Source organism: Microtus oregoni, unplaced genomic scaffold, assembly GCF_018167655.1.
Source record: "Microtus oregoni isolate MIOR12 unplaced genomic scaffold, Mior012 000019F_ref0000042, whole genome shotgun sequence".
In the NCBI taxonomy this organism is placed as follows: Eukaryota; Metazoa; Chordata; class Mammalia; order Rodentia; family Cricetidae; genus Microtus; species Microtus oregoni.
In genome coordinates this window covers 29417806-29431997 of record NW_024543078.1, presented here as the reverse complement: position 1 = coordinate 29431997, position 14192 = coordinate 29417806, and the positions used below count along the sequence as shown (strand labels likewise).

Below are 14192 nucleotides of genomic sequence, written 5' to 3'. Positions count from 1 at the left end.
TTGATGGCATGCTCTGGAGATTTCTGTCACCTTGTGTGTACACAGAGCATATTTTTAGTTTTAAACAGAGGGCTTTTTGTTCTTTTTGGATTAGCATCTTATTTTGTAATAATTTCACACTTGCACAAAATTTTTTAGTAGTTCAGATTTTCTGCATGTTCTTCATCAGGGTTCCGCAAACAGCAACATCTGGCCCCATTTACTCGCTCACATTTCCATTCTCTTCTGTCTACTTGGGTCTATTAAACAGACTGTGTGACTTTTAGAACATTCTTACCTAACTGTAGTTCAATGATCAGAAGCCGGAAATTATCAGTGGCCCATGCCATCATCTAATTTACAGACCCCACTTGGACAGAGCTACACTCCCTGCCAGGGCTCGTATTCCCTAAAGGGTAGATTTTGTTTTCTGGGACTTTCCTACAAACTGGAAAGCTCTGGAGAGCTATGGCTGCTCAGTAGAACATGTCCAGGCTTCACTTCAGGGCAGCTGTGCCACTAGAGAGAAAGCTGAGACCCCTTTGGGTTGCCAGGTCTGAAGGGCCAATATGCTGTTCTGTGTCCCACTCCTACAAGTGTCTACTGGGACCACTTGCTCAAGACTTCCTGTCCTGCACTCAAGTGACTATTCTTCTCTGCTCTTCAAGCTGCCTCCTTATAATAGGTCACCTTCACTCTTTAGTCCTTTTATTGGGGGACATATTTAGAAACCTAAAGCTACAAGAAAGGATCAACTGTCTTACTGTTACAGTTTGAATGAGTAGCCCCAGAAGGCCCACGTGTCCAGGAGTTGGTCCCTAGGCTGATGAAATTAGGGTAATGGAAGCTCTGCGTGGCTCTTCAGTCACTGTGGGCATGCCCTTCAAGGAGACATTGTGGCACTCTGTGTTTTGGTTGCTACATCTTGAGGTGAAGACTACTCTGCTATGTGCTTCTGCCATGATGCGCCTCTCTTGCCAGCAGCACCTCCATCCCAAGGAGGGCCACTTGATTTTAGACCAGAACCTCCATAACTCTGAGTCAAAATAACCTTTTTCTCTTTACAAATTGCCACCTCAGGTAGATTTTGCTGAAATGATGGCAAGCTAACACATTTACTGTTCTTGCACTGTTGTGCGATGGCTAAGTAGTCAGGACTCAGATCACGGTCATATTTCTACTCCAAAGTTAAATGAAAAAGAAAACAATGTTGCTTCTCTTTTCTTTAAGTATTTATGATATTCCTGCCACTGATCGGGTTCCTTTCCGGTGCTCGGTGGAGGAACTAGGGACGGTGTAAACCCAAACACTTCCAGGGAACAAAAGCTGAGGAATGCACTACTCATATAAACGAATCCAAGATGCCAGGACAGCATAAAATCGTTAGGACCTGCTGCTTCCATGCAGCGCGGATGACTGCTGATGAACTCACAAGGAGAAAAGGACTGTGAGGTGAGGTGAAGACAAACAGCCAGTCATTTGCATGTAGCTCTCTAGAGAAGCAGGAGACATGGAATTATCAACCTTTCCAGCTGAGGTCAACATCTGGGTTCTCTTTCCTAGAAATGAGGAGACTTGGCACCCATGGCTACGGGAGGATGTTTACCAAATTCCCCCGCTGAAGGCACTCAAAACACCCTTACTTGCTTCTCTCCAGGGATTCGCTATCATTTTTACATTTGCTATGAGTCCACTCAGGCTGGTTAAGAGACTGAGGTGGGTGGAAGTCTGGGAGATGGGTAAAAGGACGTGGAAGACAGGAGGATGTAGGAGCTATGCAGGACATATACAGCCGGCTGGGCAGCTGCATCTAGGCGGGGCAAAAAGAAGCCTCACAGGACAGGCGAAGTCACTCAGCCCAGCAATGCAGTTTTGTATGCAGATTAATACTCCCCACAAGAGCAAAAAGGGTAAGATTTAATGTAATGGTGGTAAACACCTCATGGTCTGTCTCATGGAAGGGTCTTGGTAATGGTGGTGAACACTTCCTCATGGAAGTATCTCAGCCAAGACAAAAAGCTATGAGACTTTTTCACTTTGCAATTTCATGAGATACCTTTGTTCTAAACTAGGAGGAACCACCAGAGGTGTGGACTGTGGGAAGATACCCATCTCTCAGTTGCTCATAGGCCAAGTGTGGCCTACCTGAAATGTTTGTGACTTTGAGTTACTTTAGTCAGGGGAGTATTTGCGTATACACAATGAGGTTACCTGGGGAGGAGACCCAAATCTAAATGTAAAATTTATGCTTCATGAGTGGACTAATCTTTAGACTGAAGGTTATATAATAAAACAATAATTTTAATGTTAATAGTTTAAATATGTAGCCTAGGTTGAATCTTCCATTTTTGGCATCATGTCAGAATTTGGAGCATTTCAGATTTCACTTTTGGATGAGAGAAGCTTAGCTTGCATTTCTGAAGAGCAGACATTCACAGGCTGTGGACATAACGGGGAACTCTTGCAGGGGGAACTGTGGATTCTAATACAAACACAAGGAAGATGACAAACCAAGCCATCATGGAAGGTACGCTAGCTTGTTTTCTGATGTTGCAATGACACACTGACCAAAAGCAACTTGGTAGGAAAAGGGCTATTTGACTTCTGGCTTCCAGATCTCAGCCTATTGTTGTGGGAGGGAAACGGCTAGTTCACTTGGCTAGCTTTCCTTATACAGCTTTTTGCCTAGGGACAGAGCTGCCCAGCCATGGACTGGGCCCTTCTCCATCAATCATCAGTCAGGACAATCTCTCACAGACATGGCCACGGGCCAATCTGATCTGGGCAATCTCTGAACTGAACCTCCCTTCAGAGGACTCTGGGCTGTGTCAAGCTGACAGCTGGAGCTAACTAGGACAGAAGCTAATCAGGTAAGAGGTTCACTAGCTGGCCACTTTCCCATTTTCTAATGAAATTTAAAGTCGAAACATCAAGTAAGAATTTGCAAATCAATTTTCCCAGGAAAATGCTTTCTGGTTCCCAGCAGACCAAGAAGCTCTTTTTGGAATCACCAATGCCCGGGACCCTTGCTGGGCCCTGATTCTGCAGAAGGATCTTATCGTGCTGGTCCATATGTAGGCAAAGCACAGACTCACTCCCGCGGCTAGAGTACGGTGGTTCTTTCCACAAAAAGATAAAAAGTTAAAGGCTCATGTTTGCAGTACTCTTTCAAGATAAGAGAGATCTGAGGCTGTAGTAATCAGTCCGGCTTCTCAAATTTATAGAATTTATATAAGATATTTATAGTGCAGAGAAACACTAGGCTGGGATTTCACATGAGATTCCTGGGATGATTTCCTGTCTCATTTTTAGCCAAGCACATGGTCTGCTCCAGGTCACGACTCCCTGCTGTGATTGCATCATTTGTTCAGAGGCGAACAGAGACATGAAGGTACCATCACGTCGTCCAGGCAGTAGGGATTATTCTCTGGCTCCAGGGGCCATAATGCTCAGCGTTCTGAGGACTTAGCAACACCACCAATCAACTGTGACAGTCATGGCCGCCCTCATGATTTTATCTTGGGCAATTCAGCCCCATATCCAGAATAGGCTCAGTAGGAATGGTTTCTATGTAAGTATTTTTAAAATATAGAATATTTAATAAATATTTAAAAGATCTGAAGTGTTTTTCTCTTTTTTAAACTTCAAAAGTCTCTAGATTAACTTGAGTTTTCCTAACTAACTTTTTTGGGTCCTCTAAAACCAAGCAGGAAATGTGAACTCCCAAGAATGTGGGAGAAAATACAAGATTTCCCTAACTATGGAGTTATGTGTTTTCCAACCCAGAGCCCTGCACTAGACAAATGCTGTACCACAAAGCTAAATCCTCAGCCTCAGATGGTGTTCTTTGCCTGGTTGCCTTTGGTAAATTCATAGATGTTCCTAGTAAAATCCTAGCTATATCAACATTCAGTTTGCTCAGAGGTGTTTTTGCCACGTGGGACTTATTGTGGCACCTTGTTTGCACAAAGGCTTACAAGTGTGTGGCCTTAGATATGAATTCTGTTCTTTTGACACTTTAGTTACTGACTGTGCAAGGCCTCCTTGCCCTTTAAGGACCTCATCTGACATTTGAGCAAGCCTCTGGTGGTCTATTCTATTCCACAGGAGATGAGGATGAAGCAAACACCCATAGCGGCAGCTGTGGCATTAGGTATTTATTAAATATAGAAGCAGCTGTCCTGTGCCTACACTTTCCTATGTGCTGAATTAATTTCACAAGTGGTCTGAGAGGCTAGGATCAAAGATGTTGGCCCTCTTTGACAGACAGGAAACTGAGGCCTTCGGAGGTGCTGTTGCTCAGAAGCGACCACTAGTCCTGTCCTAATGCATGAAGTGAGGGCTCACCCTCCACACACTAGGCCAGCAGGCCACCAGGCAGGGCCTCCCTGGAGAGCTGTGAGTGAGCAGCAGGTCAGAGGAAAAAGGGATGGGTGTGCCCAACAAAGGATTTTATTTTTAAATGGGATAAGCTGATGATGTATGTCTTATGCTAGGCTGTCGTGAGATGCTGGCATTGTTTCTGTCTCACTGGGGATGGGCATCCCTGTCTCTGCTCCAAACCTGCTATAGCCCAGGACTTCTTTAAGCAGCCATAATCTGCCTCATGAGGGGTCCCAGAACTAAAGCTAAACCTCAGTGAGGTCTAGGTCCTGCTATTTCTGATCCCAGAAGGTACCAGAAAAAGACGACACAACGAACCACAGAGACACTAAGAGCAGGAGGACTAGGGAATGTGTGGTTGAGGCTCTTGGGGAATGATGATAAACTACCCTTCACATGGTGGTCAGGGTTAGATTTGCCCACTACACTAAGCCGGACACAGTGAATGGCAGCTAAAGCCTCAGAAGACCCCACTTTGGTCATTAGAAAACGCAGAAGTGGAATCCTATGTAAGGCTATTAATTTAGTTCCAGAAAATTAATTTTTAAACTTAAGCAAAGAAAAAAGAACTGATTGGAGTTGAGACAATATTTATGCCCCATTAATGATGGGGCACAATATGAGACTAATTGTGTTTAAACAGCAAATGGAAAAATATGCTCTAACGAGTCATTATGTGGTCACAGGAAACTCCACTGGCTGAAAGGAAGAGAAGCCGGCCATTGCTGAGCTTGTTAGGAACTCAGAAAAGGTCCTGGCTACAGCACTACCTAGCATAAATCAGATGAGCTCTGAATTCCTTTGATCCCCCATCTATCTCAGCAGACTTGAATAGTACAAGCCAGTCACATCTCTATTCATCAGGAGACCTCATATAGTCAGTTCCTCAGTTTCCCCTTTTACCACTACACGTGTCCAAGCACCTGGCTCACCGACTGTGGTGGAAAGGTTGCTGCTGAATGACAGTCCCAACTTTGGTCACACTAGCACCAGCTGCAGAGACAGTGTGCAAGTTCCACAACACAGAACAAGGCCAGGGCAGCTTCGGCTTTCTGCCCCAGATATTCTATCCCATGAAAGTTAAGTGTCCTCATGAAGGAAGCCAGCCAGGTTTGGCTTTCTGCAGCTAAATATATCCTGACAGTGGCTGAGACAGCTTGGAAATCCATAAATCCAGCAGCCATGTTACGACCGCTGTCATCTGCAACTATGGCAGCCTTCAGTGATATGGGTCTCTTATGCCCCTCCAAACAACGGTCTGTCACCAGGCTGCTGAGTCCACAGCACCCTAGACAAGCTGTACTCAGGACAGTGGGTGTCTGGAGATGGTAATAAGCTGGGTTTAGACCGCCCTACACTACCATCACAGTCCCGTGCAGAGCCTGGGAGCACGGAAGCTGTCAAGCCCTAACTGGTGAAGGGACAAAGTACCATAGCGGGTTTGGGTTTCAACATGGTAATCTCCAATTGTAAGCATTCACTCTTGGTCATTTTCAGTGTCCCCAAGTCAAAGGATCAGAGGTACTTATGGGAAGCACTGTCTGCCATCCATGAAGATGACCTAGGTGAACTGAAGACTCCTGTGGCATAGCATCTGCCAAAACTTCAGCCATAGCACAGCCACTATCCTGGTGGCTGATGTGCCCTCTGGGATCCCCCATAATAATGCAGATTGGTCTTTGTTGTTTAGTATGTGGCCATTGTGACTGACTCAAGGAGTTGTCCCAATGAGGGGGTCCACTCACACCCTCATCTTCTAAGGAACAGGCACTTAGGGAGTCTGCTGTCTTTGATAAGCAACCAGTCTACCCCTAGCAGTGTTGGGGTCTAAACATCTATGACTAGCCACTCTTGCCACACTAAGCAGCCACTGAAAAATCCCTTGGGCAGGAAAGTCAAAGGAAGTGGAGGAAAGCCACTTCCTCACCTACACAGGACTTAAGCATGCTTTGCTCTAAAGGCAAGAATGATTTTCATTTCCCGACTGTTATTTAACAGCTCTACCTTTTTTTTCTGAGCATCCCTGCGGCTCTGTACTTTTTCAAGAGCTCTACATTGCCTTCTTTTCCTACCATTTTTCCAGAAAATGAGGCAACTTTTCCCAGGCAGGATAAACTGAAAATACTGTCTATTTTATGATGCTTTAGAATGCCTGGTTGGGCTCTGCTCCCAACACTATGTCCTTTGACTGCATAAGAAATGGAAAATAAATAAGCAATAAGAAGTGGGACCCAAATGGAACTCAAGCAATACTATCACCCCCAGAACTTGCAGCTAACAGCAGACTCAGGACTCATGGTTCAGCAGGTACCCACTGGTAGCCTGGTACTCACTCCCAGAAGGCACCGCAGAACTTTCATGAGGCTCAAGTTCACAAAGATGATTAACAGCCCTTCTCCCAGGTGAAAACATCATCCCAACCCCACAGTCATACACACAGCCCTAGTTAAACTTGGTGGGTCACAAAACAAGACAGAGACATGACAAGGAGATCTGCAGGAAGAGGAGAAGATGGAGTGGATGGTAGAGGGAGGAGGATGAGAGTCATCAGGATGCATTATATACATGCCTAAAAAATTTAAGGAACAAATCCAGTTAATAAGACAACAAAAACCCCAGTTATGGGGGGGAAGCATGCCACTTTCTTCAGTGGTGTAGCCACTAATAAGTTGTCCATGTGCAGTAAATAACCTTGACCCTTAATGATACTCAATGGGTCAGAATAAAAACAAGAAGGTTGGTGAGCTAGCTCTGCAGGTAAAGGTGCCTGTGATCCAGTCTGAGGAACTGAGTTTGATCCACAGAATCCACCTGAGAGAAGAGAACTGAGTCCTTCACATTGCCCTTGGATGTCCACACTCACTGTATGTAGTACATATGAGCCCCCACTAACTAAATAAATTTAATAAAAAAAATTAACAACCAAGCCATGAAAGTAGGATGGGGCTTTTGGGGAAGATTAAAGAAGGTAATGAGGGATAATGATCAAAATACACAATTTACTTACACGAGGTTATCAAAGAATAAATGCAAAATGAAAACAGCCACGAAGAACAACGGCCTTCCACAAGTGAGAAACACCCTCCCTGCTCCCACTGGTCCCAGTCGGCTTGAGGAATCTGACGACAAACACGCCAGTGCACTGTTCTCATGAGGAGCCAGTTCTGATCCCAAGAAAAACACAAGCAGGCAAAATTCCCGGGTTTCCTTATTCTTACAAATTTGGACAATCGGTGGGGAGGAGGCTCATTTTCTTGCCAGCCAAGGCGAGGGCCAGACAGTACTTTTGTGGTCTACTTCAGGACAGGAAACTTGTAAACAACCTCGGGGACAAACCATACACGCTCATCAGGATCCTTACTCAAGGCAGAAGGTCACCAGGGAGGTAGACAGCCCAGATGCACTTCAGCATGTGACCATGTGCGGAAGCCAAGACAGTGCTGGCTCCCAGACAAGGAACACTGACCTCACCTTCTAAGTCTGACAGTGCTGTAATGTGGGCGGCTTGAGAGGCGCTCAGGGGGAGCAGTGTTCTAAAGCCAGCGGATATTAGAACAGAGCCTGGTGCTGTGTGCCACCAGACTACAGAGATCGGGGCTCGCTGGCTCCCTGTGCCAGGGAACAGTGGAGGTGGGCAAGCAGGAAAGCACAGAACCCTTTAAACTGCGGTTTGTTTGGAAGAAGCCTGTGACAAATCTGGGCCCGGAAGGCAGGTCAGACACAAGTCTATGCTGATACCGGCCTCAGTTTCCCCCAAGGTAGGAGACAGGGACACTTGAACTGAATTCCCAGGGCCGACCTGAGTAGTAGTGAGCACGGCAGCAGCACAAGTGCAGCTCAGCACAGAAAGTTGCTGTCTCTGTTAAGAGTCACTCCCTTCCCATACTGCAGGAGGATGCGGTGTCCTGCAGAGCCCCAGGCCATCTTGTCCCCAGCCCACAGCTCAGGGAGTCTGAGCCGCCAAGATTCCCTTTGTCAGTGTCTCTGATAAGCTGAGTGGCTGTCACTGGGCAGTTTCTCACACGGGGGCAATAACTGGATCTCTACTTCACAGTACCACTTCAAAAGAGAAACTTAAGTTTTAAAAGGGCAGTAATTATCTCCTGGGTCAAGTGGCCATTCTTTGGCTGTGAGCAGGCCACATTCAAAGTTCAGATCTCAAGATGGAAACTCTGACTGTATCCTGTACCAAAGAGGAGGTTCACAGGAAGGCCCGGCCATGCCATAGCAGAAGGGCTGGATAACCAGGATGACCTGGTTGCACGATTTCTTTTAAAGAGCTAAACTCTTCTGCAAGCATCAAATCACTAATTAATAAACAAATTAATTAATAAACAATTAATAAACAAAACAAAACACTCAGTTAGGTATCTCTGAAACACAGTGATGCATTCCTCAGCCTGGTAAGAGGCTAAAGACACTTGGATATCAAGTTTGGTCCTCCAGGACCCACATAGTGGAAGGAGAGAACCGACCCCTGAGAACTGTCCTCTGACTCCACACATGCCCCAAGGCACACATGCTGCCTCTCAGAAATTAATAAGTGAAATTATACAAATCTGTGCCCTACGTACAAATCACTCCTACCTTAGTGAGTTGAATTTTGACCAATCAATTAAGAGAGACAAAAGCTCAGTATTAACCCACAGGAGCAATCTCAGAAATTTCCACCTTTCTCTGCAAAGAAATGCACCACTGTGTTGCAACTAAGGCCCACTCACCTGCTTGGTAGGGGGCTGGCTTGGAGGAGGAGGTAAGGAGCTCGGAGGAGCAGCAGCCGGAGGAGGGCTCCCAGCCCCCCCACAGAGCTCCGGGAATGGGTTAGGGATAGCTGGAAGAGATGAAGTTCTGAATTGTTGGTCTTCCTCCTGAAGACGCCTGCAAGGAAGGAGGCAAACACGGGTTAACATGTGCCACCCCAATGCATCTTAGCACAGCTGCTGCTGCATCTATGCCCCAGAGAAAGGAAATGTAGATTTCTGTAGATGCTCGCTTGCATACTCGTGTTCATGACAGCATTATTCACAATGGACAAAACTGGGAAGTAACCCACCTGTCCAGCCATGAATGAATAGAATAGCAAAATGTGGTGCATCCTTTTGGTGAAGTATGTAGCCTTAAAAAGAGAATTATCCAAAAAATAAAGGCAAGATATTCTGACATACACTATAAATTGAGTGAACTTTAAGAAAATTATGCTGAGAAATAATACAGGAACAGAAGGACATATACTGAAAGATCCCACTTGTGGAGGGCATTCAAGTTAGTAGAATTCAGAAAACGGAGTGGTAGTTTCCAGGGGCAGAGGAGAGAAGGGGAGCTGCAGAGGAGAGAAGGGGAGCTGCAGAAGAGAGGGGAGCTGCTAGTTAGTGAGTAGTTTCTGTTCTGTAACATGAAAATATTGCAGAGAATGGCCATCAATTCTGAGTGTTCAGATACTTTATTTATTCATTTAACTTTTTTTTAAAGACAGGGTTTCTCATGTAGCCTTGGCTATCCTGGAACTCTCTTTGTAGACCAGGCTGGCCGCGAACTCACAGAGATCTGCCTGTTTCTGCCTCCTGAGTGCTAGAATTAAAGGCATGTGCCACTGCCGTCAGCGACACTTTAAAAGTGTCTACTACACTACCTATATTTTGCTGCTCGGTTCATGATGCTCTGTTGGTCATTTGTTCAACATGTACCCCATATGTAAAAAGGTTTTGTGAGTAAGGCAGCTTCATGAGAACAGGACTTGGCGGTCTTTGAAATAAACACATATCTAATCCTAGAGGAGGGTTCACGTTTCCTCATCTGAGCTGTGGAAATGATCAAGCTGTACAGAAAGGTGGTTAGTACTAAACTGGAAATCAACGTTTCATGGAGCTATCTTCTCGGAGTGTCCTTACCGATTCAACATTTCCTCTGTACTCCTTGGCACTTCTCCAGGGTCACCTCTCCTTCCTTTCCTCCTTTGAAAAATCCAAAGCTCACTTGAGACACCATAAGGAAATGGAGGATGAAGTGGGTATAATCATGAAAATAGCACAGAAACGAAGTTCAAAGTCAAAGCTAGAACGATGCAAAATGCCCAGTGCTTTTCTTTGTAGAGTCTTGCTAGTGACTTCCTGACCACATTTCCTAGGGTTTCTTGGAGAAACATTTCATTCCACCCACCCACTCACTCACATATCCATCTATCTATCCACTCACTCTCCCACCCCCCACCCCCCCTCCCATCCACCCCCCTCCCCTTCCCATCCACCCACTCTCCCACCCACCCCCCCTTCCACCCACCCACATGCAAGGGGACATGATCAGTATGTAGAGCCTTTTTTTTCAGGAGAGACAAAATCTGGTCCACTCATGGTGTACTAGGCAGGCCTGGTCCTCCTCTTATTTAAGCATGCCTTTTGTATATTATCTTCAAATAATTTTTGAATATTTTTTATAATCGGATAAGATCTTTGGTCCATGAGCCTTTTTGGGAGAACCACTACTTGAAAATTCACTATGTGACCATTGGCCTTACCAACCAATGTCTAACTTCAAAGGAAGATCTATCTAGCCATTTTGTGTGGACTGGGAAATGACTTGCTGACTTTTAAGAGACCAGATCTCCTGAGGCAGGAAGGACATCTGTGTTGGGAAGCATGGGAAAGTCGTTCCTATACCGGCTTGATGACGTGGCAGAAGGCTTATTTTTACTGCTAACAAATCCTCTCTTCCTGTAACAGCCGCAGCCTCAGCATCTTTGATCTACAGAACCAGACAGGGCTGTTTCTGATGGCCCAGCAGCTCACAAAAGTCTCCTTCTTTATTAGGGTGTTTTGAAAATTTATAATTAAAATTTTTAACTTCATTAATTTTTTTTAAAATGCTATAATATTTCACAGATACTGCCCAGAAGCAAAATTAAGAAGCATTATGCAAAGATGAAAGCAGTATCTGTCACAGAGGGCCACATGAAAGGAGTATGCGCCTGAGGCTACACACAAAAGTGTCTGAGGAGAGCAACTGAAATTCAGGGATGTCAAGATGGCTACAAAAGTGCCAGGACCTGGGAGGTGGAGGTGGCCGTGTTTCTAAAACCTTGCCTGGATCATGCACCCGAGAAGTCTCACTTCCTTGCTTGAGCCTTCTCCTGCTCCATCAATTAGCCTGTGGCAACCCATCCCATAGTGTGCACTCAGCACCCATCATGACATTCTAGGGTAGCGGTTTTCAACCTGTGGGTCATGTCAGACATCCTGCATATCAAATATTTACATTATGATTCATAAAAGTAGCAAAATTACAGTTACGAAGTAGCAATAGAACTGGGGTCACCACAACATGAGGAGCTGTATTAAAGGATAGCAGTGTCAGGAAGGCTGAGTACCACTGCTCCAGGGAAGGCTTTCTTATGTAGGCTGGAGAGCAAACCCTCCCTTCCCTGCCTATCTCTGCTGTGAGCCTGGGCTTTGAGAATGACCCAAAAGGACAAACTCAGAGGACTTGGGTGAGAATGACTCCGGTTGATAAGAGAGAAACTTTACGGAGCCCAGTGCTCATTGCTCAACAGATGTGTCACTTTACAGAGCATGGTCAATCCTGTTCTCACCATTTAAAACAAGTCTCACTTGGTGGCAAGAGAAAAGGTCTCACATGCATCCAAGAGAGTAGTAAGCAGCAGGCAAGGAGGTGCCTGTCACTTTGCAATAGTCACTGCTGCCGTCTTACTGCTCAGAGGCACCACTGAAATCAGAGATGGCAAGTTTAGCTAGAACCTGAAGCTGAAATGTTGCAGGCAACAAATGAATTCTCATCAGAAGCCAGGTTCTCTGGCATTACCCTCCTCCTGACCCACCCTTGGGCCCTTCCTCCTCTGGGTTGTAAGAAGGCTCCTTTATGCTGGGGCACTCTCAAGGCTGCCAGTAGACCCTTGAACCTAGGAAAAACTCACAAAGAAATGAAACAGAAGTGGGTGAGAAGGTCAGTTCACCCATGAATATATATAACAAAATGCAGAAATTCTGAGAGGCAGCTGATTAGGAGCCCAGCACAGCTCACCACCTCCTAGGACAGAGGACCCACTTAGGGGGAGATGGTTACTGAGGCTGACGAAAACATAAACTGTCAGACCAGAAAACCCTTTTAGAAGTTTCTGGAAGCAAGGGGGAGTAGAACATTCCAGAATAGGCAGTGTTGAGAAAGTACAGCCACTAGAACTCCATCCGGACAAAGGCTGGGCAGTAATCCCAGCACAGTCCACTGAACACACATCTGTGAATTCCCAGAGAGGCAGGAGAGGCTTGTACTAAGAGCTCATCATCCCTGCTTGGTCATGCACGCCTGAAACTCATGGAGTCCTGAGACTAGGCCAGGCAAAGACAGTGAAGCTCAGGAGTTATCCTTCCTCAACCTTGGGGTTTCATAAACCAGAGGTGGCTACAGGACTCTCTGAACACTCTAATTTCCCTCCTGGTTTTTGGTTGATACAAACCCAGCCGCTCTACCACTCTTCCCTGTTCTCTTGGTCCATACAAAAGTCATACACTTAATCAACAGGGCCACTTCTTGTTCAGCAGTACCTGCAACTAACTGCATCCTTCTTCACATTGGGACCCCATCACCTACAGGCCTGCGGGCTCTTCTGACAGCTTTCCCACCAGTGCATTCTCTGCCGCCATGTTGACCTCTGCCTCCTGCCCCACTGTGCTCAAAGCCAGAACTGTACTGCCCAAACCAAAATGTATCCTCTCTTGTATGTTCTAAACCATCCTCTGTCCAGTTGCTGGGAGAGGTACAGAAGCCTTTTAGAGTCCGCTCTTTGCTTCCACTTCCCTTCTCATTAGCTTGAACTCAGCTCGGAGACCTGCCACCTCCCAGGAAGTTAGTTCCCTCAAGGTCCCAGGGCTCTCTTCTTGCCAGCACAGATAGGCTTTCCTGTTAGATCCCCCAGGGATAAGGCCAGAACAGAACCATGACTGGGGTTTGGAATCGTCCATTTTTGACTAGGCCCTGGAGGACACTGCAGCTGGTCTACAGATTGAAGAACAGGAACTTGGTCATGGTGTCTGCTGTGAAGCAGGAGCTCGGGAAAATGTACAGCTGCTAAGCGAGGCAGCCAGTTCACTCCAAATGCTGCAGTGTTGCATAGCATACCCAGGGCCACTGAGAGCTGCACTTTTAGTTCCTCGAGGCCAGCTGGCATAGGCATGATTTGAAATTTTTGATGATATACCCACAGGCTGTCAAAAGTAGCCTGACATATCACAACACCTGTTCTACTTGCTTCCTTCTCTCTTATCACATTGGTAGGACCAACTCATGTGACTTCTTCCGTTATTGTTATAATTGTTAGGTTTTACCATTAACTATTGCTGTATATCTTACTGTGTCGAATTTATAAGCCAGAATTCACCATTGGTCTGTATGTGTAGGAAAACTATAGTAAAGAGAGGACTCAAGACCATGCTTTGGCTCAAGGGTTATGGCTCAGTTTCCTCAAATTATTGGGAGACAACCGTATTTCCTCCTGGGAGAAACCCATTTAACTTGATTTAAAAACCATTCCCCATCACCGTTTCGGGCTCAGAGAGTAGTATCTGTGCAGACAGTACCTTCTCTGGGCCCACCTGATAGGAAGAATATGCACAGGTTGGGAACGCTGCACTTTCTGCCTCGGGGATGCCTGCGGCTGCAGGCTCCGAGAGCTCGAGGCTGCTGGTTGGTTGCTGGCATGCTGGCCATTCTGAAGAAGGGGCACAGTGTCAGTGTCGGACTGCATGTTGCAAGCTGAGTTAAGGCTTTCCAAGGACGAGTTAATATCGTTCATTAGCAGTTGAAGCCCAAAACCATGCTCTGCA

The 14192-nt window shown here is 46.0% G+C and overlaps 1 protein-coding gene across 7 annotated transcripts in view; it reads right to left on the bottom strand.

The window, feature by feature from the left end:
• Grb10 (growth factor receptor bound protein 10) overlaps positions 1-14192 on the bottom strand; it is a 121439-nt gene that overhangs the window by 33375 nt on the left and 73872 nt on the right. For 4 of the 7 annotated variants that reach the window (XM_041669411.1, XM_041669410.1, XM_041669406.1 and 1 more), the window contains exons 3-5: positions 13947-14187; positions 10251-10334; positions 9084-9240 (exon numbers count right to left, since the gene is read on the bottom strand). In XM_041669411.1, the coding sequence (XP_041525345.1) occupies positions 9084-9240; positions 10251-10334; positions 13947-14161 (456 nt within the window). In that variant the 5' untranslated portion in view covers positions 14162-14187. The remainder of the gene's footprint in view (positions 1-9083; positions 9241-10250; positions 10335-13946; positions 14188-14192) is intronic. The other 3 variants (XM_041669407.1, XM_041669408.1, XM_041669409.1) reach the window with 3 other exon arrangements.